General features: G+C 40.9%; 1 protein-coding gene across 4 annotated transcripts in view; it reads right to left on the bottom strand.

The window, feature by feature from the left end:
- LOC144951695 (neogenin-like) overlaps nucleotides 1-23,499 on the bottom strand; it is a 225,504-nt gene that overhangs the window by 31,061 nt on the left and 170,944 nt on the right. For 3 of the 4 annotated variants that reach the window (XM_078882001.1, XM_078882029.1, XM_078882009.1), the window contains exons 21-22: nucleotides 19,987-20,019; nucleotides 15,537-15,620 (exon numbers count right to left, since the gene is read on the bottom strand). In XM_078882001.1, coding sequence (XP_078738127.1) covers nucleotides 15,537-15,620; nucleotides 19,987-20,019 — 117 coding nt within the window. The remainder of the gene's footprint in view (nucleotides 1-15,536; nucleotides 15,621-19,986; nucleotides 20,020-23,499) is intronic. The other variant, XM_078882019.1, reaches the window with a different exon arrangement.

The following is a 23,499-nucleotide window of genomic DNA, read 5'->3' as shown; positions in this document are numbered from 1 at the left end:
GAGTATTTGGCTACTATACATTTCTACATGATAAGCCACTTCGTTGAGCTATCATCTGTGACCAGGTCACTGCTGAAGAGCTATATAGCTCAGTGGGCCTTACCTGGTAAAATAAGTTTAGTTTGTAAAAAAACAACCAATACATTCACATTGCCAACACACAATCGGATTCTTTGCAAGGCTTACACAAATAACTTCACGTGCAATTTTGAAACTAGAAACGTACGCAGTGAAAATTTAATATATTGTGATGGAATACAATACCGTACGTGCATTGCGTTTACCACCGAAAGCCTGGACTCAACAATGTGGAGGAGTCAATCATGGTGGATTTGCTTGAGTGCCATTGTGAGGACCTGTCAAATGAGAATCTAATGCAGCTGGAACCACGAGCTGAATAAAAGGCCGAGGAAATGATACCACCAATACTACCACGGACATTCACTTCACAGAGATTTTCATAGGCTTTTATTAATGTCGAAGCAAGAATGGATATCTTCATAGGATGATTCAAACCGAGAACAAAAGCTCTGAGTAGCGCGGTTGGCTACGTACGATTGGCTATGTACGTACGGTACGAAATAAATTGAACATACATACATACATAACAGGACATTAACCAGTGGCATTCACTGTTAGAAGGATCTGTACCAGCAGAATAATAAAAATGATGTCCAGCTGTATTTGTAAAAAAAAATTAAGTTCTGCAATAAATCCTGAAGGTCCACAGAAGAGAGCACGCTTCGTTAGGTGAACATTCCTGTATCTCCAGCTTCATTGTCAGATGAAGAGGCAAGTGAACTTGCACCTTCGTCTGCATAACTCCACCACTGCTCACCCCAAAAGGCCTCGATCAGCAAGCACATGTGTAGAGGAGTTGTCATGAGCGCTGTAAAGAGACACCTTCGAGAACAGGGGCGGGTCCGAGTGAAGGGGAGGAGCCGCCCAAGGGGTACTTAAGGGGGACCCCGTGACGAAGGTGGGGTTGTTGTGGGAGCCCGGAGTGTGGATCGGCTGAAGGAGGTCTCTCCCGCTCGTGACCGGACGGTGTTGGCTGAACCCCCGTCCGGGTTCGACGAGTGGGAGAGCCGAAGAGATAGCCGAGAGTAGGGCTCCAAGAAGTCTGTGAGAATCGGCTGAGAGTGAGTGGGGTTCTTCTCTCCTCGGCCGGGCGGTGTTGAATGAACCCCCGTCCCGGCCCGAGTGAAAGAGCCCAAGGAATACCTGAGGTTAGGACGAGTAGAGCTTGGGGGTCCACGGGAAGGACCGAGTAGAGAGAACACCTACCCCTGGTGTGAGCCGAGTGTTTAACCCGTGTTAGTAAACGGCCAAAGCCCTTACAAGAAGTTCCGTCTCCGCGTGGTTCTATGACGCAACACGTATTGTTTTACACTTCATGACATTTAGTCATACTTTTTTTAGATGCTAGTGGTTGGGAGAAAATGGGGGCCCCAATCGTCGTGTAGAGTTCTACGAGGAATCCATTTCGGCCTGCTGCTTTTCTGCTGAGGATGATGCTAGAGCGTCATTAAGTTCCTGCAGGTCAATGGGTATCTCTAGCTCTTCTACCACACGTGAGTTAAATCTATTAAGGGATATTTTACTGAAATAAGTGTCTTATGTTCTTGCTTGTAGGGGAGTCTGATGTATATAGGGCCATGTATAATTCTATGAAGTGGAAATGTATATCCTTTACCTTTGTGAGGGGCAGCCCTTCTTTATGGATACAGGCTATGTGGGTACGGTTCCGCCTGGATATGACCATTCTCGCTAGGATCTTCCCCGTAGAGGGAGAGGAGTCACGGAAGGGGAGTATAGCCTTCATAAATAGCAGGGTGGTTTGATCATTAGGAATTTTTTCCAACTCTAGTTTAACAGAATTGATTTCCCTCATGGTGATTTGAAATTGTGTGATCTTATAGCTGTCATGTAGGGAGTTAAGTTTATTTTCGAATGCGTGCTGCTTGACTTTAATATTCTTGAGCCTATGCAATCCTTTTTCGATTCAAGGGCCTCTTAGAAAGGCTTTAATGGAATTCTATATCACCAAGGGGGATACTGGGGGATTCAACGCTGAGTTGACTGTAATTAATTATTTAACTTATTTCCCTATCTCCTAAATTGTCTGCTTTTGTAACCTCTTGCCAAGGGACCGAACGTTGCGTGAGACTCCTCCGGGTTTAAAAGAAATTGGGCAAGCACCAGGGCACGGTCAAAGATTTGTAAGCCTCATATTTTTGTCTTAGTGATTTATGGGAGGATAGGTTTAGAAACCTGGAAGAGATGTATTCTGGAGAGGATTGTGTGCTTTAGAGATACGAGTGGTCCCGTTCTGAAGAGTTCAGGAGTCCTCCATGGGTCCACTAGCTGAATGAGGGAAATTTTTTCTCAAAGAAAATTCCTTTGGAGTGTGAAGGGGGACTGGACCTCGTGAGATGTGATTTCTCAAGGGTAGGGTCTAGTACAAGTTCCAGTCTCTGCATGAAAAAAGTTATTTCGAGTTAAATATCATTTGCCAGGAATGCATCCCTTAAGTATCGCCAGGGATTCCTGTATTTATGGACTTCGCATTGGAAAGAGGCTGCCGGCTTCATTGCTGTGCGGACTCTGAAGTATTTGAATTCGCGAAGTTGCAGATAGAATCATGGAGCTGCAGTGAGAAAGGTAGGTGACACGCAATTTTGTTTTGTTTTTAATGTTTTTACTCTATTCCCAAGTAAAAAAGGGGGTTGCAAAATTAAGTTGGACTAATTCAGAGCTGCAGGAGCAGAGTTACTGGGAAAGTAAAGGTAAGGCTATCTTTTTAAAATAATGCTATTTCAATTTTTAGTTTTGCATTAGCACAGATTAGCTGTGCCTAATTTCTCCCGTAATCCGCTGCACACCCCGTTGGCGTGCACTATTTTGCAGACTATCGACAAAACTTTCACAGTGCAACGCGGATTACAGAATGCGTGATATGGTCCCCCTACATCACTGCGGACTATTGGATTTATGCTCGATTATGGATGGGTGTACCATGTACTCTAGTGGCAATGTCTTATCCAGTCACGAAAGCTTCAAATCAAGATACAGTGGTACCTCGGTATACGTCGTTAATTCGTTCCAGAAGGTAGGACTTATACCGAAAATGACGTGTACCAAACGAATTTTTCCCATAAGAAATAAAGGGAAAGGAAATAATCCGTTCCAGAGTATAAGAAATTATATTTTATATGGCATATTATACATTCATGGGGTTGTATAACATAATTTAGACACTACTTATTACTAAAATGCATACATAAATTAAAATGACAAACAACACGTGAAAATTCACAGAGAGTTATAGCAAGGGTTGTGCACTGAACGAGATCTACAGGCAGACTGACGAGCGGCGCTTTGTTTCAGTCGTGAACGGGGTGTACGCGGGTACTGTACACGGTGACTCATCCCGACCCATACAAGTTCTAGCAAGCGCGTCGTATCCCAAGCAAGATGTCGTATCCCAAGACATTTTCTCTCTCGTCAAAAGACGACGTATACCAAATTCGACGTATTCCAAAGCGATCGTATACCGAGGTATGACTGTACTCCAAACTAGTCTAGCAGAGTCTCAGAAAATATGAAGTGAAAAAAATAAGCCCAGTGTATACTGCCCTTATCCACACCGTCATGCAATAATAATGTATTTATTTTTATTGTTCGATTAAAACAATCATATAAGATTAGACATTTGCAAAGTAAAGCTTAAAGGCACAATGTGAGTAATGACAACAAAATGTGAGAATCTACAATATAATTCTAACACCACACGAAAAAAATGTAAAAGTATATTATTTCTACAAAAGGGATATACAATAGGCAGTGCATTATTCAGAGAAAACATACTTAAATGGTCATTTACACACCATAGCTCTTTTTGACATTTGAGCTCATGTCAGTACTGTACTGTAAGACAATTTAGCAATTGCAATAGTGTATTGACTGTAAATGTAATTACTGTAAATGTACATACTGGGAGTACAGTGTTGTAAATGTGTTAGGGGGATCACAGGCTTAATTGTGTGACAGCCACATAAAGAGGTCAGACAGGGTCTGTAAAAGGCAGTAAGGAAAATATGTTTCTGATTGTTTGCAATGGTTTTATCTGAGGACGAACAGTCCTCGACTAATGACCATAATTTGTTCCTGGGGCCGCCCATAAGTCGAATGGTTCGTAAGTCAAAACACAATAATGTACTGTATTTAAATGTCCATACAATTTGTGTTATGAAATGTGTTACGGATCAACAAAAAAGGGAAGCATTATTAAACTAATAAATAATAAATATTGTATATGTGCATGTAATACTGTAATAAATACTGAATATCAAATAAAACATAAATAGAGGAACACGAATAGAAAAAATAATCTGTCTTATTTTCACTTACCTAGAGTCCTGATGTTGGCTTGCTTGCGGAAGGGCGCAATGAGTCACCACAATTGCACACACATAGGGCACGCACACACACACCCCAACGACAAAGATCCCCCCTATAGCCTTAACCGACTGTTAGGCCAAGTGCTGATGGGCCACGGGGTAGCCCAGTATATCAATATGGGCAATATTTCATCGGCTAAATCCGCGTGATAGCAACTTGACCTCTGATTAGCATGGTTGGCTACGTACGGTGCGAAAGAAGTTCAACATACATACATAGTCAAGCTTCATTCACATGGAATCGGACTCGGGTCGCTGGTTTCATAGCAATGTGCGATAACCACCCACTGTAAAGACTGGCTTTTAACAGACTGTTGAGGCAAGTGTTGTTAGCGAGCAGCTATGAAGCACGGTGGGTGGCCGACACCACATCCGACCGCCTTTGTCTCCCCTGTGGTGATGTTTACACACTGCAGAAGGTACTCATTTGAGGCTGAGTTAACTCAGAGGAAGCCCAGGACCTATTCAGATCATCGTTATTGGTGTTTGTCGTGAGCGGGAATCAAACTCGGGTTGCCGGATTGGGAGCACAGCGCGCTAACCATTGCATTACCGCTCCCCAGAAAGACAGATATCCCCGTATAGTCATTACAGACTATTGGGGCAAGTTTCGATTTAAAGCTTTCGTGACTGCAGGGATTCATCTTCTTGGTTCTTTCGGTAAAGTCACGTAGAAGGAAAATAATAAAAATAAAACATAATAAAATAATTCTCACGACGTTTCGGCCACAACGTGGAGAACAGGTCTGTCGACAGACCTGTTCTCCACCTGAAGACGGCTGCTTGCGTTGTGGCCGAAACGTCGTGAGAATTATTTTATTGTGTTTTATTTTTAAATCCTTTATATTAAGTTCGCTTGCTTGCTTGCGTGCTTGCGTGCTTGCTTGCGTGCTTGCTTGCTTGCTTAGGACCGTGCAAATCTTTCGCTCGTTTTTTAACCCACTTCCCGTGATCCAATCGAGCTGACATTTCCCACACAGACTCGTTGTGTGTGACAATTAATTTTCGTGAAAAATAATTTCCAAAATTTTACACTGTTTAGGGAAAACAAATTAAATATTTAATTACCAATTGCTTAATACTGGCAGACAATCATCTGACCCATAGGTGGCAGCCATCTCAAGCCAGAGGACGAGAGGACTCTAGCCGCCACGCATACAAAGGATTTAGAGTGAAAAACTTTGTTTTTACGGGTTTACTTGTTATTATTGGGGCAAGTGCTGTTAGCGAGCACTTATGCCACGCAAGGGGGTGGGGGGTGGCCAGCACCACGCCCAAACTCCTTCGTCTCCCGAGTGGCAATATTTCCACACTGCACTAGGGCGCCGTCCATAAATGATGTCACTCGATTTTGGAGGATTATTGACCCCCCCCCTCGTCACACGGCGTCACAAAAAGTCAGACCCCCCTCAAATATGACGTCACAAAGCTCTGCCCCCCCCCCCCCCAAAACATATTTACATTTTGAAAATAATACATGCTTCAAATCGCTTTAAACTATTGTCATTGTAGTGCGTATTTAATGTGGCGCTGCACTCTGATGTTGTAGGAGAAAACATTTATTAAAACGTCTATTTAATGAAGTAGAACGTGTTGTCTATATTTATTTAAAGTTGCGCATTTTGATGTGACGTTACATTTCTCAACCCACCCCCCTCGTCACACATCGTCACAAATGTCTGACCCCCCCCCCCCCCAGGTAGGTGACGTCATTTATGGACGGCCCCTAGGTATACATTTGGGACTGAGTGTGCGTGTACGCACACTCACCATTTGCCACCAAGGGGCAGTGACATCAGCACGCTGCTTGTGCCAAGCTATGTAAACTTTGGGGGGGACCAAATCTTCCAGGGGGTCTGGGGACCCCCCCCCCCCAGAAAAAAATCTATCCAAATTTGAAAACGAATTTCCTGCCATTTCCTTCCTAAAATATTAAAAAATTCACGAACACATAGGATAGATTTTTTTTTTACAAAAATGTCAAATAGTGTATTGTATTCCATTGCTATGTTTTTTCTTATCTTTTCTTGTTTAATTGAATGTCATGCCAGAGATTAGGAATTCATAAAGTACAACCATAAACCACAATCATATAAAATACATCTATTTTATAGCAATATATTGGGGGGGGACATTTTGAGCATGTTTGGCCTTGACGTGAAGTGTTGAACGCTCTCTGGCCGGAGGTCATCGGACAGACTCAGCTGCTATGGGTTGACTGTGCACGCGCACATACACACATGCACATGCACACACTCTCACGCCCTGTGCGAATGCTGAGGAGGATCGCTCCGCTAAACAAAATAGTTCCGTGGTTCAGTTTGCAAGTGCGAATTCGCGTTTTACGTCAATGTTTAAAAAAGAATAAGACATGGAATCTCCATAATAAACGTATTTGGGTTTAACCCAAAACGTTTATTATGAATAATATTGTTCGCGAAAGTCGACGTGTTAGACATGGAATCTCGTTAGTAAGTGCGGGTGTTCATAAGTCTGGAGTTCATAAGTCGAGGATTGCCTGTACAAATATTTACACTGACACAGAAACAATCTGTCCTAAGAAATTGACTACACACCAAGCAGAGCCATTCACAAAGTTTCTTGAATTCATTATAATTTCAAGAATCAACTAAGTGAATTACTTTTATTATTATTTAAACAAAACATTGGTAATTTTCTCTGACATGTGTTTATTACAATTGTGCATACTGCTTCATGAACTACTATTTCATAAAATGACTAATCTGAATTTCGATTTAAAGCTTTCGTGACTGCAGGGATTCATCTTCTTGGTTCTTTCGGTAAAGTCACGTAGAAGGGAATTAATAAAATAATAAAAATAAAACATAATAAAATTATTCTCACGACGTTTCGGCCACAACGCAAGTAGCTGTCCTCAGGTGAAAACCAGGTCCGTCGAGGCGACAGCGTCTGGTTTTCACCTGAGGACGGTTACTTGCGCTGTGGCCGAAACGTCGTGAGAATAATTTTATTTTTATTATTTTATTACTTCCCTTCTACGTGACTTTACCGAAAGAACCAAGAAGATGACTAATCTGGTTTTAAAACATTTTTATTTAACTATTTTTTTTATTTTACCAGGTAAGGCCCACTGAGCTATAGAGCTTTTTTTAGAAGTGCCCTGGCCACAAATGAGAGCTCAATGAAGTGGCTTATCACGTGGAAATTTATGGCAGACAAAAACTGGAGGACCCGGAGAAAAATCCACATGACCACAGGGGGAACATTCAAACTCCTGTAAACCAGGCGAGGTATTTAACATCTCGCCACCATGGCGCCATGCTGTGGCATGATGGTCATGCTTATAACCTAAACTAAATACTGCTTGATCCAGCTGTAATAGGCAACTCAAAAAATAAATCAATGCTTTCAAGCTATATTAAGCATAATAAAAAAAAATGCAACTATGTCTATCAGCAGATAAATTGGTTGACCGAGCAGATGGGCAGACGGAAGTGCTGCATGTAGCGACGAATTACTGCCAACTGTTTGGTATGCACAGCCTAAGGCCACCGCTTAGTCACACATCACGAGGTACCCCAGCAGGGAACCATTTTCAAGATGAGAGAATTGTTATAAAAAAAACTTCCGTATTTCACAGCACAATACAAATTATATACAGTCGTTCATCCATTATCCGGCGGCTTCAGGGGGGAAGGGGGTGCCGGATTTTCAAAAACGCCGGATAATCACATCATAACTTCAAAGATCTTATTTTTTCACATTCTTGTATAACATGTTTTTAGGTGTTGTGTACATGTTTTTGTGTATACTGTATGAAATTCGCATGAATCAACATAAAAATAAACAAAGATAAATATCCTCCTGTAAAAAGTTACAGTACCGTACTTACCACTCCAATGTTTTATCAACATGTGTTTGACGATTTAAAGCTTTCGTGATTGCAGGGATTCATATTCTTGGTTCTTTCTGTCGGAAAAGCAGCGCCCTAGGACGCTGTGGCCGAAACGTCGTGAGAATTTTATTTTATTATGTTTTATTTTTATTACTTTATTATTTCCCTTCTATGTGACTTTACCGAAAGAACCAAGAATATGTGTTTGACGATCGCTGGACTGATGCAGCCTTTAGACCAGTGCATCGGAGAATGCGGAATTACATGCACTTTTCGCTGGATCGTAGTGAATATTTTCTCTTATTACTGTAGGTATTAGTCATGAAAAATGTATATACATGCCGTATCTTCATTGTTTAAGTTCTATGTAGTGTATAATGTACTGTATATCATATTTGACACTGAAATCAAGCACAGCTACTCTTCTTTTGCCACTCGCCGGACTGGTACAGCCTTCAGAGTGGTTTTTACGGTTTTTCCAGATAGGCCCTGGACCACCGGATAATGTTGGAAGCCGGATAACCGCCTGCCGAATAATCGATAATCAACTCTATTGTGATATGTAAAAAAAAATGATAACTGCCACGTGAAACAGCACTAAAATAAATGCAATATTACTTCAACATATTAAATGTCAATTGAGAATGGAAAAATACACGAGGAATAAAATTGTAATGGCTATTGAAGCATTACAGTTTACCTTCACATTGCAAAAGCTTTTGATGTAGTATAATTTGTATTCATGATTTGTGGTTACTTAGACTTACAAAATACGACGAATAAATGGATGTGCAAATACGTGTTAATCTCACATTCCATAAGTGTACTAATATTATGATTCTCAATTTTATATCATTATATTCCCACTGATCCGTAGAATGAATGCTCAAGAGAAATGGAATATAAATGCAGAACTTATGGTTTGATGGCACTCAATTAAATTATTCTCATCATCTAATGTTAGGCAATCTTATGTTACAGAAAATATATTTAAAATCAGTTTTGCTCGTAACGTAACATTAATGAAGGCGATACTACCCAGAAAAATATGGGCATGCTAAGGCAAAATTGGGAAATTACTCTATGGCCATCAGGGATGTCTAGCAGTTCACAGACGTCTACTGGACATCTGTGAACTACTGGACATCATCTGTGAACTAGAGCTTCATAGCTCATCAGAATCTTCCATGATAAATACAGTTTCTGATTCTGCAGATGAGAAACAAAACATCATTGTGTTTTGGGGTACTCTGGCTTACTATGTCATATCTCATGTGGAAGATATGTGGCATACACTTATACGATCTACAGCTCTGATGGGTTGGTTGTCATTGTATGCATATGCATGACCACCTGTACACAGGCCTATACACAATTATGCTGTGTACATAAATATGCTCGTGTATAATCACGTTGTCTGCCAAATACGTATGCCCTGCATTACTCATATCATAAATAAAAGACATAAGTCAAGTAAGTCCTTAACATCATGGATGTGCTTTACCGAGTGAGTTCATCTTCTTACCTTATTTTATACAGTGCCATTGTTCAAAGCGCGTAACATAATAAAAGGTAAAAGCAACAATTATTTAGATAGCAGGAGCATGCAAGAGATGATGAATGGGCGACCAGGATAGAGGGTACAAAGGGGTTAGGAAAGTGTAGGGGATGGGTGGGAAGAAATGGAGGCATGGGCAATGGAATGGAGGTAACCTATAAGATAGGGGGACTGCTTAATTTACAGGGGAAGTTTGTTCCAGTGGAGGGGTGCAAGGAGAAAGAAGGCGTGGAAAAAAGATTGCGCACAGGTAGGAGGAGGGACAGAAATAGAAGATTGGGAAAGAAGAGGAGATGGGACACAGAAGATGTTGAGAGAGACAAGATAAGGTGGGGCAAGGTCACGGGAGAGATTTAAAGACGAGACTAGTGTATTTAAAAAGGCAGTGGGAGTAAATGGGAAGCTTGTGAAGGTCAAGCAGAGGGGAAGTGTGAGAATTAAAGGGGAGATTAAGAACAACCTGTGCCGAGGAATGTTTTATTTGTTGAAGGTGAGTAAGATCATCAGCAGGGAGGCCAAGAAGAGAATTACAGTCGTCCGAATGGGTAAAGATCAGAGCATAAACCAGGGGTTTGGTGGCAGAATATGAAATAAGTAGGCAGATTTTCCTGATGTTGAATATACAAAAGGGGCAGATGTGATTAGTAGTGGACATGGGGATAAAAAGTGAGGGAAGAGTCAAAGGTGACACCGCGGTTGATGGCAGAGGAAACAGAGGTGAGGGAGAAAGGAGAGGAGATGGTGGGAACGGGAGGGGGAGAGCAAAAGGCTGGAACGAAAATGATGGATGTTTTTGAAGGATTGAGAGAGAGAAAGTGAAGTTCCATCCATTATTCGATGGCAACCAGACAGGAGAAAATGCGAGACGTACGGTCAGGGGTAAAAGAGGGAAAGGAGAAGAAGATTTGGGTCTCAGCAAGGAAATATTGAGGAAAACAGAACAAGTAGATAATAGATTCACGAGGCGAAATAGAGAGAAAACAGTGAGGGACCCAGATCTGACCCCCTGCGGAACACCGACACTAAGCTGGGGCAGGGGGGAATGTAGTGATTGAAGGAGACTGAAGATGTGTGAGAATATGAGGTTTAAGCAAGGAGAGGGAAGTGCTGGAGCTGTCGAGGTCGGAGAGCGTGGAAAGAAGAGTGGGGTGATCAAAAGTGTCAAAAGGTGAAGGAAAGGTCAAAGAAGAATAAGAAGAAGGGCAGAAAGACCGGCATGGAAGGAATTGGCCAGATGGTTCTGGCTGGTTCGGTGGAATGAAGTGGACAAAGACCAAATTAAAATTGGGGCTAAAGGGAATGCGAAGAAATGTGGCGTGCGAGCCGATTATGAACAAGGCGTTCCAAAAATGTATAAAACAAAGAAGATAAATTGGACAGTAATTGCCAGGAATGGTGTATGCTGAACTTCTGCTGCACCGTACATAGCCAAACGTGCTAATCGGAGGCGAGGGTGAAGGACAACTCAACACAAATGAAGATGTTGGGGTGAAGGCAGAGGAGGGCCAGTGACGAAGAGAGGAAAGGAACGGGCATGAGAGAGAGAGAGGAAGGGGTAGACAGAATGTATGACCGAATGAGCAAAACGTTTGAGAAGAAATAGTGGGAGAAGGCCAGAGCAGAAGGGGCATGTGGAAGAGAGGAATGTGTATGAAGAGGGATGGAGCCAATTGTTTATGGTGGAAAAGAGTGGATGAGGGTGGGGGGGGCAAGGGAAGTGATGAGGGATATGAAATGTCTGTTTTGCATGTTCGTGATCTGAAATACATTTAGAAAGAGAAAGGCAATATCTATATATTCACTATGCACAGACCTCTTGTCTGAAGATTCACAGGTGGCAGAAAAAGCTCGATAACAGGAAGCAGTATGGATGGATTGTTGCCAACGGATGTTAAAAAGCCAGATGAAGACTACCTTTAAACATACATGAAGGATCCTTGAGACTATTGTTTTGGTCTCACTATACAGTGATGAGACATACTTAGTACTTATGCTCTACATGTACAACAGCTCAATATAACTCAAAGTACAACATTTATCTAAGTCACAGAAGTTAGTCGGTTTAAACGATAACAAATATACTGGACAGCATTTCACAATCAATGGCCAAATTTCGATTTAAAGCTTTCGTGACTGCAGGGATTCATCTTCTTGGTTCTTTCGGTAAAGTCACGTAGAAGGGAAGTAATAAAATAATAAAAATAAAACATAATAAAACAATTCTCACGACGTTTCGGCCACAACGCAAGCAGCCATCCTCAGGCGAAGAATGAAACACCCCAAGCTTGGAGCGTATATTTAAGCTGGGTTAGAGGGGGGGGAGGTGGGAAGAAGAGCGCCTAAACAAAATAATTTGCATATCAAGAGGAATTCAGCATATGGAAAATGCGTAGGAGGTGGGCGGGGGGGGTTCCAAATCAATACTATGCCCGTGCATTATGCAGGATTAGCAGCATCAAAGGGGGGGGGGAAGGGGGGGAGCATTAACAAAGGAAAGGAATGTTAATAGTATGTAGCTGTAGTTACTAAACAACCACGTAAAAAACTACAGTATAAACTGCATGACAAACTAAAGTATAAACTACATAGCATCATCAGTAAACTTACTATACTCTACAATAAGCTGAGTTACTAACAGTAAGTAATACATGAAAAATTCTACGTTGTAAAAAATTATATAATATGCTTCCATCTAAACTTTATTCTCTTACATCACACGCGTCTATACCGTACTATATACTTCCATAGGCAAAACCAACATTAAATTACATACTGTATTGCTATAAACCACCCTATACCTTATACATTTTTAATATAACACTATGTATTATTCTACCCACCCTAATGTGTATCAAAATGGTTTATTACGTCCTTCCAGTGATTGCTAAGCCAGAATCCATCTTCTCGGTTAAAATTGTCTCTGTGTTTGTAAATGTGGATCGCCTCATGTACGAATCTCTCATGATAGCCAGATGGCTTGCAGAGAACCTCTGTCTTGGAGAAGTCAATGTCATGTGAGCCCACTGAGTTGTAACAGTGATCTGCCACGGCTGAGGTGTTTGTCCTACAGTGTTTCAGGTCAGCTTTATGTTCACGGATGCGGACCGAGACATGTCGTTTGGTTTCCCCAATGTAACTGCTACCACAGAGGCAACTTAGTTTGTAGACACCAGGGTACTGTATGTCTGGAACCACATCTTTTACAGACGGTACCAGATCACGGATTTTATGTACTGTGTTGAATCGGACCTGGATCTTGTGTTTAATCAGGATTTTGGAGATCTTTTTTGTGACCCCAGCAATGTAGGGCAAGACCATCACCTTACCCTACATTGCTGGGGTCACAAAAAAGATCTCCAAAATCCTGATTAAACACAAGATCCAGGTCCGATTCAACACAGTACATAAAATCCGTGATCTGGTACCGTCTGTAAAAGATGTGGTTCCAGACATACAGTACCCTGGTGTCTACAAACTAAGTTGCCTCTGTGGTAGCAGTTACATTGGGGAAACCAAACGACATGTCTCGGACCGCATCCGTGAACATAAAGCTGACCTGAAACACTGTAGGACAAACACCTCAGCCGTGGCAGATCACTGTTACAACTCAGTGGGCTCACATGACATTGACTTCTCCAAGACAGAGGTTCTCTGCAAGCCATCTGGCTATCATGAGAGATTCGTACATGAGGCGATCCACATTTACAAACACAGAGACAAATTTAACCGAGAAGATGGATTCTGGCTTAGCAATCACTGGAAGGACGTAATAAACCATTTTGATACACATTAGGGTGGGTAGAATAATACATAGTGTTATATTAAAAATGTATAAGGTATAGGGTGGTTTATAGCAATACAGTATGTAATTTAATGTTGGTTTTGCCTATGGAAGTATATAGTACGGTATAGACGCGTGTGATGTAAGAGAATAAAGTTTAGATGGAAGCATATTATATAATTTTTTACAACGTAGAATTTTTCATGTATTACTTACTGTTAGTAACTCAGCTTATTGTAGAGTATAGTAAGTTTACTGATGATGCTATGTAGTTTATACTTTAGTTTGTCATGCAGTTTATACTGTAGTTTTTTACGTGGTTGTTTAGTAACTACAGCTACATACTATTAACATTCCTTTCCTTTGTTAATGCTCCCCCCCTTCCCCCCCCCCTTTGATGCTGCTAATCCTGCATAATGCACGGGCATAGTATTGATTTGGAACCCCCCCCGCCCACCTCCTACGCATTTTCCATATGCTGAATTCCTCTTGATATGCAAATTATTTTGTTTAGGCGCTCTTCTTCCCACCTCCCCCCCCTCTAACCCAGCTTAAATATACGCTCCAAGCTTGGGGTGTTTCATTCTTCGCCTGAGGATGGCTGCTGGCGTTGTGGCCGAAACGTCGTGAGAATTGTTTTATTATGTTTTATTTTTATTATTTTATTACTTCCCTTCTACGTGACTTTACCGAAAGAACCAAGAAGAGGAAAATCAATGGCCAGTTCCAAGAATCAGGAACTGGTAATAATTTCCAATGGAATATTAGTAATGAATGCACTGGTTGGCATGCGCAAACATATAAATGGTGCGACAGCCGAAGTCACTACATGATAGGGTTGCATTCGTTTGATCAGTTAAAAGGTATTCTAGAATATGTCGTGCCTTTTATCACTGGGGACTGAATATTAAAATCAGCACCACTTTCCTCTGAGTTTACTGGTGATCCAGGCAAAGGCACAACGTTTGTGTTTGAGGAATTAAAGGTGGTTTGATCAAGGTGGTTTGAGAGGTTTAAACAACGCAGCTACCTGCACAACATTAGAATGATAGGTGAGGCGGTGAGTGCAGACACAGTGGCAGCCGACAATTTTTCAGACTACAGATGAGTGTTAACCTAACCTTTTCTCTGCTGATAACTAGAGTTAATCACGACAGTGTTATTATTCGTTTTCCTATTAATTGTGATGGGAAATTTCATCTAAACCTAAACCTCCCCTATTTACATTGATTCTTATGTAAAAAATTATTTTGCTACAAGTCGCAATTTCCAGGAACGCAATCCCGATGTTAATCGAGGACTGCCTGTATTTAGCCGACTCATCCACGTGGATCAGATTTCATGGAAGATGTGGGCGTACCCACGTTTTACCCCACCACACGTATCCTGCACATTGACTAACTGGGGAGATTGAATAAACTTGCAACATTACTTCAACTGTCATGCCAGAAGATGGAATTAATCCGGTGGCCTCTGGATTGCAAGTCCAATGTGCCAACCATTCCACCACAGCGGCTCCCCTTATTTCTCAATAAAAATGGCAAAACTGTTGCTCATTGCTGGACATTTCTATTTGTGATGCAATCTAGTAATGTGTTTTTTTACTTTTTTTCCATACAGTTACCGGTAATGCAGACAGAACTATTGTAAAAAATCCGACAGGTTACCTCATCCCCCACCCAAAACACATTTAAAAGTAAAAAAAATTCCAACTTGCTAAACCAAGATACTGGCTACACAATCACATTATTCAAACTTTATTAGCAATGAATCCTGGCATATTGTATTTCACTCAACAATTGATGTGGAAGGTTTAATTAAACAAGAGTAAATAATTGTGCAGAAAGGGAAACTCACCACCACCAAAGGTACGGTCACCCTGGTTCATGTCTCCAGGCCTGTTGTCCCTCCTGGGAAAGACACGGCTGAACGAGCCCTGAGCTGGTACACACACAAACACAAACAAAATATTATATACATTGCATTAACGGTGTTACCTTATAACCCTCTTTGTCCTGGAGGAAAATTCCTGCACGGTTAAAATTTCCAGTGCATGACTCTCCTTCTTTTACCTGAACCGTGTGCTCAACTAGCAAGAACAGCGTACACTTATATTAGCACAATTATTGTCACCGAGCCAATCAGCGCCTGCCTCCATCCACCAGTCTTGAACGTTTGCCGTGGAACGTGCATTAATTACTCTTACGCGAGCTCCAAATGAATGCACAGGTGGAGTACGTAACTTATTGTATTTTTCTATGTCATTATCATTAAAAATTATTGTTTTGATTCATGTGTAAAGTATCATTATTAAGGTTATTACCGATACCCCAATGAGGCACTCATATATCGCTCATGGTAAAACAAATTGTAGTCAGTAAGGCATGTTAATTGGGACCATGTTTAAATTACCTTCTTTAGCGCTGTTTTGTATCGCGCTCCATTTACCAAGAGCGCATTCCCAGTGCTGTAAGAGGTATGCCATGATAGTGTGGTATGAACAAAGCCAAAGATACACAATACAATTGCATATACACTAAATGAAGTTCACTACACAGGTACATAGACACAGGCAGACCTCACTTAGCACAAACTCATAGAACATTGATTCGAAATAGCACTCTGTCCTGGAGAAAAGGTTTGCTAAAAAAAATTAAGAAAAAAATGTACAAGGTGCTGAGGAATGAGAACAAGCAGAACTGGCCGAGGAAATTCACCCACCACCATCATTTGCTCAGCTCATGAGAGTGACTTGCACTCTCAGCCAACCAGACCCGACCCCTCGCGATTAGATTATCACGATTTATGCTCACGATTTTTTTTTTAAAGCCTCGATTCGTTTAGCCAGCTGAGAACTCACGAGGCCAGAATAGTCTCAGGCTCCACCTAAAAAAAACCTCACCACAGAAATTTAGGCTAAGGGTATCACTAAGATAACTAAGTTCCTGAAGTTCTTCTCTGAGTATGAACTGGATTGAAAGCTCAGCAGCTCCAACGTTCTTTCCCACTGCTGCCTTGTATCTCATCTTATTTTAATTTATTTCACACCTTGACCAAGGCGTTGAACAAATAATTTACTATTTGTAGAGCAAAATAGTGTGATGAGTTGAGTTGATGAGAAGGATGGTAGTACATGAATATGATGTATGAAATAAACGGTTATGAAAGTGACAATGAGTGGGTAATGTTGAGTGAGTATGATGAATGGGTAGGGAAATTTACCAGGCTCTCATAGGTCCATCGCTCTTTCTCTCCCCCTGCCGCCACGGGGTGGATTTCCACATATGCTAATTTCTCTGCTCCAGCAGACCTACCTCTCTCTCTGCCCACCCCTCTCTCTCTCTCTATTTAAGGCCACGACACAGAGAAATTGGGTCTCTGTGTGTCTATGTTGTGTCTATCTCTGTGTGTCTCTGTGTTGTCTCTCTCTGCTTGTGTGTCTGTCTGTGTGTCTCCGTGTCTGTGTTTTGTCTCTCTCTCAAATTTAGTTCTACCTGATGACGAATGCTTGTGTTGCAATCGAAACGTCGTACTCTATTATTTATTTGATTTTATTTCTACGTGACTTTACCGAAAGAACCAGAGTAATTCCTGCAGTCAGGAAAGCTTCAAATCAAGGTAGAATGACTCCTTTTAGCATCAATTCGATTAGTGCTCACTTCTCCAGCAATGCATTTTGAGCGTGAAGAGAGGTCTGCCTGTATACAGACGCCTGCACAATAAATCAAGCACCATTTAAGAGCTTGTAAACTATAATATCGCAACTTAAAGCTTTCGTGGCTGCAGGAATTCATATTCTTTGGGTCTTTCGGTAAAGCCACGTAAATAGAGAAACGAGAAAAAAAATTTGTATGATTATTTTTCATTATTTTTCTATCTACGTGGCTTTACCGAAAGACCCAAAGAATATAATATCGCACTTTGTCGGTACATACATATACTTGGGTTGCTGAACAGTTATCATAAACCAATAATTGGACTCGACTGTCATAGAATAGATAATCGAATGCAGTGCAATTTTAGTCATTACATCCCTGGCATGCTCGTTTAAACCACAAAGCGTTCATTTAGTTACTGGACTGTATGTTCTGACAGACACATACAAACACACATACAGGACTGCGCATTTAATTATAGTATTGAACGACATTTTGACCATTGTCATTATCTGCCATTATCAACCACTGCTGGATGAAGGTTTTCCCAAGCTACAACATCTACATCTCTTACAATCCTGCTAAGTAATTATAGGACGTGTAATAACACCTGCCATGAGCCTGATTTCATTGCTCCATCTCCATAGTGGGCATCCTCTAGGCAGTGCCGGATTATCCTAGTAGCAAAAGTAGCATATGCTATGGGCCCCGCGCTAAATACTTTCAAGCGATCAACTCCGGTTCAGTGTTTCTGCACTTGCTCTATTACTATAGTACTATACTCAATGGCGGAGCCAGGATTTTCAGGTAGGGGGGGCAACCCCTCCAGCAATGAAAAATGATAGGAGTTCTAAGTGAGTAAGGACTTGTCACTTGCTTTTTATTCGACGCGTGTGCAGCGATGGCACAGCCATTGATCGAGGGTCGAATTAGAACCGCGTCGTGTGATCGGCATCGTGCTCGCTGAAGGTGAATAATGCCTTCAGGGAAGTCGTGTACTGTATACGCAACTGCGCACAATTCTGTGAGTCACTTATAACTGCTTTGCCGTTACTTATTGACAATTATGGACTCAGACTATTGCCCTATCATCTCATAGAGTCCCTGGCACATAATAATATGCTACACAGTGGCAGTGGGGGTCGCAAAATGCTGATTTATTACTAATAAACCCCAATGACCCGATCGAAATTAGGGATTTCGATCGGATCATTGGGGGGGCACGTGCCACCCCCCCCCACTGGCTCCGCCAGTGACTATACTGCCTTCAACTTTTATGAACGACTGGGTGTTTAAGGTTAGCGATTTGTCATATTATCTGGCTGTATAGCAAATGAAAAATACAATTACTTTACTATGCAAGTTAAAAATAAGTACTCTTTGGGTCTTTCAGTAAAGTCACGTAGATAGTAAAATTAAATAAAAAATCACGACGTTTCGATCGCAACACAAGCAATCGTCTTCAGGTGAAAAAATACAGCAGGCGGACTGCTGAGGCAGGAAGAAATGTAGCGAGAGAGCTACTGCAACCAAAGGTTAGATAGGTTTGAAATGGGTACAACCCAAGGGTAAGTGGGCGGGACTAGAGATGGAATTTGCAAGTAAATGTAAGATCGCAGAGCTAAGCATACCTCGGCTAATCATGTTTGCATTAACCACAATACTTGTGGTCAGAATGCCAACAAAAATAAAGGAAATGTTATGTTTCACTGCATTGATAATCAGAGGTGTGGACTCGAGTCATGTGACTTGGACTCGAGTCAGACTCGAGTCATGAATTTGATGACTTGCGACTCGACTTGGACTTGCATAACAATGACTTTGTCCCACCTATGAGATGTGGACTCGAGTCATGTGACTTGGACTCGAGTCAGACTCGAGTCATGAATTTGATGACTTGCGACTCGACTTGGACTTGCATAACAATGACTTTGTCCCACCTCTGTTGATAATAAGTCATAGCACATTATAGTATTGCTTTGAAGCTTTCGTGACTGCAGGAATCCATACTCTTTGGTTCTTTTGGTAAAGTCACGTAGGTATAAAGTAAAACATTTTTATATATAAAATAAAAATATAATCATATATAAAATAAAATAAATGTATACCTACGTGACTTTACTGAAAGAACCAAAGAGTATTATAGTATTGCTTAAAGGATTATATGTTGTCCTAAATAATTGACAACTGTTATTTTGTCAAGCCAGAAACTGGTATTTAGACGTAAAATGTACATTTTCTTTGGAAGTAAAATGTACTTAATTGACCACATTAAATGGATATTGTAATTATAATTATGGAAATATGTGCATGTTTGGTAGTTTGAATTCATGTATATTTTAGAAAAATTACATTTGAGTAATTCCAGATTAAATATATACTGGGGAGCTGTAGAAGTTCATCCATCAACACTGTAAGCTGCCTTAATGACGACACTTTCTCACAGTCGGAGTAATTACAGCAAGCACTGCGTGTGCACTCTTGTGATGACACCTTCAAAGGGTTTGGACAAATAATATTTACAGCTGTAGTACCCAATACCATAATAGATCCAGTGATTTTACAAAATGATATCACATAAAATAAATACAACATTATACAGAAACATAGATGAAACAGGTTTCAAGGCAAGACAGCCATAGATGTTTTACCTTGATCATTTGCCATTTTGTCAGGTGATTCAGCTTATGGATTACAAAGGAAGAGAAAGAAAGAGACATACATGACTATTAGGCACATCATCACAACGGAGTGTAATGCAGGAGGCATTTCATAAAAAAAAATAGCAGGACATGCCTATTGCTGCATCACTATAATATTCTCATATTCATTGCTACACTGCTGATGGGAATACATGTGCAATTATAGAACAATTTTTCAATGCCAGGATCTTGTAAGCTGGTATTTGAGGTCAGCCGCACGGACTACCCAAATAATTAAATAATTAATAAAGTCACATTTATAAATTAACAATCAAATTTACCGGAACACTGTTCAAACACTATATATGCTGCATGCAGTAGGACGGTGTGTGTATTAACAATTCTAAAGCATGTGTTTCACTGTTGTAGGGAATTTGAACCCATGCACTTGAATGCCACGCTCATCCACGTGCTGTTTTCAGAATTGTTCTTTGAAATTTATTTACACGTAAAACAGGACCCTTCAAACAAGTGAAAACCTTTACCTTGGGTTTAAAAATAAACCATCTTCCTCTGCAAGTGACTCGGATTACACCCTATATAGTGCTTGTAATATTTTAAGTGTTATTAATTTGTAAACATTACATTGCAAATAATTCATTATTTGTTTTTAAGTATTGGCTAACATGCTATTATTACATGTAAATGTAGTTAAACGTCGGTAATTATGCATTACTTTCAGTATGCGAGACATCCCCGTAACTGAAAATACTCTCATCCCCATAAGTTTTGCTTGAAGTGGTTTTCTGTATATAATGCGGTCAAAAGTTCAATGGATTTAAAATGGAAGACATGCCAATCACATGTTAAATCAAGGTCCAGCAAAGTAAATAACGTACAGAACAAAAATGCACAACTTCAATTTTACAAAAAAAAACATTTTACAAAAAAATATGAATGTAAGATTTTTTCAATATGATAGTTTAACATTAAGCTATGATTGGATTTGCTGTTATTTGTACATGAAAAAAAATACTGCATGCTCACAAAGTAATTGTCTATCTCCATATTCAAAGTGGTGCTGGGTGATGAATGTCTCCTTTGGTGGTCCCGTGTTAGTGGTTGAAGAGCCACATTTCTACAATAGGAATAGGTCGATCCGCAGAACACTCACTTTCTGATGACCCACAAAGTGATGCTCATATTATTCACTCCAGAGGGTTGAATGGATAAGTCAACCAAACATTTTTCGTTTGAAATCAAAATTGTGAAACATATTAAATGGTTATTGTGAGATTGACAACCGAAATATCCAAATCGGAGGCAGCTAAAATCTATCTATCTCTATATAAAAGTGAAAAATTGCGTGTGGGTTTGTGTGTGGTCACGCGCTTGGCTCTCCAACGGTGCGGTTTACGTAAAAAAAAATAGCCAGATACCACGCCGTAAGCCCCGCGGCCAGCAAGCGCGATTCCTTTTTCACATCCTTCAACTTTAAATTAGTTTAATTAGCGATTTAGTGCGATTTTTTGAGCGCTTCCATTTTATTTATTTATGACGCGTGCACGAACATACCAACTCACGCGGCTTTGGTGGGGGGAACGGCCCATGGCAAGTCGCACGCCTCCGGTGGGAGTGAGGGGGACATTTTATTTTGCGTTATAAATGCAATAAAAATACACTAAACGCCGACTTAAATTCTTCACTGTGTGATGTCCACCCCACCCTGATGCGTGCAGTGTACTAATATATGCAGTCACTAGATGCTACCACTATAGGCTGTGGATATTACTGCAGAGTGGCCGTGGACATCGTGGCTGGGGGGGGGGTCAGGTGTATCAGCCCAGTCCCAGCCTGCCAAGGTGCCGCCACCTCGGCTGGCTGGACAATCTAGGCGAGGCCTGAGGCTCTGCATGGGACGACGCCTCACCACGCCACTCTGTCAGGTGAATACTTTGTGCTATACAGTTGATAAATACTGATATAGAGTCAGCATGTACTACTGTCGTGATAGCAGGTACCACCGCAATCAGTATGCACTGCTGTAATCATAGCAGGTACCACCGCATGGGACTAGGCCTCAACACGCCACTCTGTCAGGTGAGTACGTTGTGCTATAGAGTCGATAAATACTGCTATAGAGTCAGCATATATTACTACTGTAGTGATAGCAGGTACCAGTCAGTATGCACTGCTGTAATCATAGCAGGTACCACCACAGTCGGTATGCACTGCTGTTATCATTGCAGGTACCACCACAGTCGGTATGCACTGCTGTAATCATAGCAGGTACCACCACTGTATGTACTGCTGTAATCATAGCAGGTACCACCACAGTCAGTACACACTGCTGTTAGATTTTTAAGAATAGTTTTGAAATATGTTTAAGACCCAGGCAATGCTGGGTACTCCCGCTAGTATATACTACTGCACAGTTATGCTGACAAATTTGAGTCCAAACCGTAACCTAGATTGCATCGGCTAGACAACATGTATGGTGGTTGTGCCACTAGTATTCTTTGCAATTTCTTGTGTACGCCACCACTAGAAAAAGAGCCAGCACAAGAGGAAGCTCTAGAGATCCCCTCTAAACGGTATTTTGGCCTACGCTGCCCAGATGTGTTGGATTAGGCGAAAGCACCTAGCTTCATCCTACTACATGCGAGCTGAATAACTGTGGTGCATTCATTGACACTTCTGGGTTGACAAGAGGCAGGGAGATTGAAGAGACTCGTTCATTGTTTCAACTACATCCCATGGAGATCGAACTGCCAACCTCTGAATTCTAACCATTACACCACAGCATCATCCCTGACTAAATATAACAGAGGGCTCTTTATAAACAATTATTTTGTTTCAGTGGCTATTGGACATCATATATTTTGGTGCTATAAGTGATTACTTTGTTTTCGATGGATAATTGCTAATATGAATATTTGAACAATTCTGGAGGTCAAGTTCCAATAAATTTTGAGTATATTAAATGGAATCTTCATTGAATTAAATAAACTTTCAAATATATGATAAATTACACTTTTCTTGTGCATGACATAGCAATACAATTATACTTTTTCTGCATGTTATGAAACTTGTATGTTAACATTTAAGATTTGGGGTAAATGTAGTTTTCAAACCTTAGTCTTAACTAAATGATAACTCTTCTTATCCAAATCTCTGTGGGGTCAATGAAAACTCCGATTGTTCATGGCTCTATTCTTCCTATTATCTGCGACAATTTCCATAAGTCTATGCGGAATGTTATCCTGTTATCCACAAAAAAAAATCCATGGATAAGGAGATGCATGGCAAATACATCCGATTATCTGCAGGTTATCCACAAATCTTTTTATTTAAAAAACGCGTTGTTATAAAAGTGCATGGACAGCACTTTCTTGATCACACTTACAACACAGACATGAATACCCTCAGATAGAGACACACAGAGAGAAACAAGGAAACAGAGAAAGGCACACACACATTTCGATTTAAAGCTTTCGTGACTGCAGGGATTCATCTTCTTGG

Source organism: Lampetra fluviatilis, chromosome 3 (assembly GCF_964198595.1).
Source record: "Lampetra fluviatilis chromosome 3, kcLamFluv1.1, whole genome shotgun sequence".
Lineage (NCBI taxonomy): Eukaryota > Metazoa > Chordata > Hyperoartia > Petromyzontiformes > Petromyzontidae > Lampetra > Lampetra fluviatilis.
Note: the sequence above shows the minus strand (reverse complement) of the source record. Positions and strands in the feature narration are given on the sequence as shown.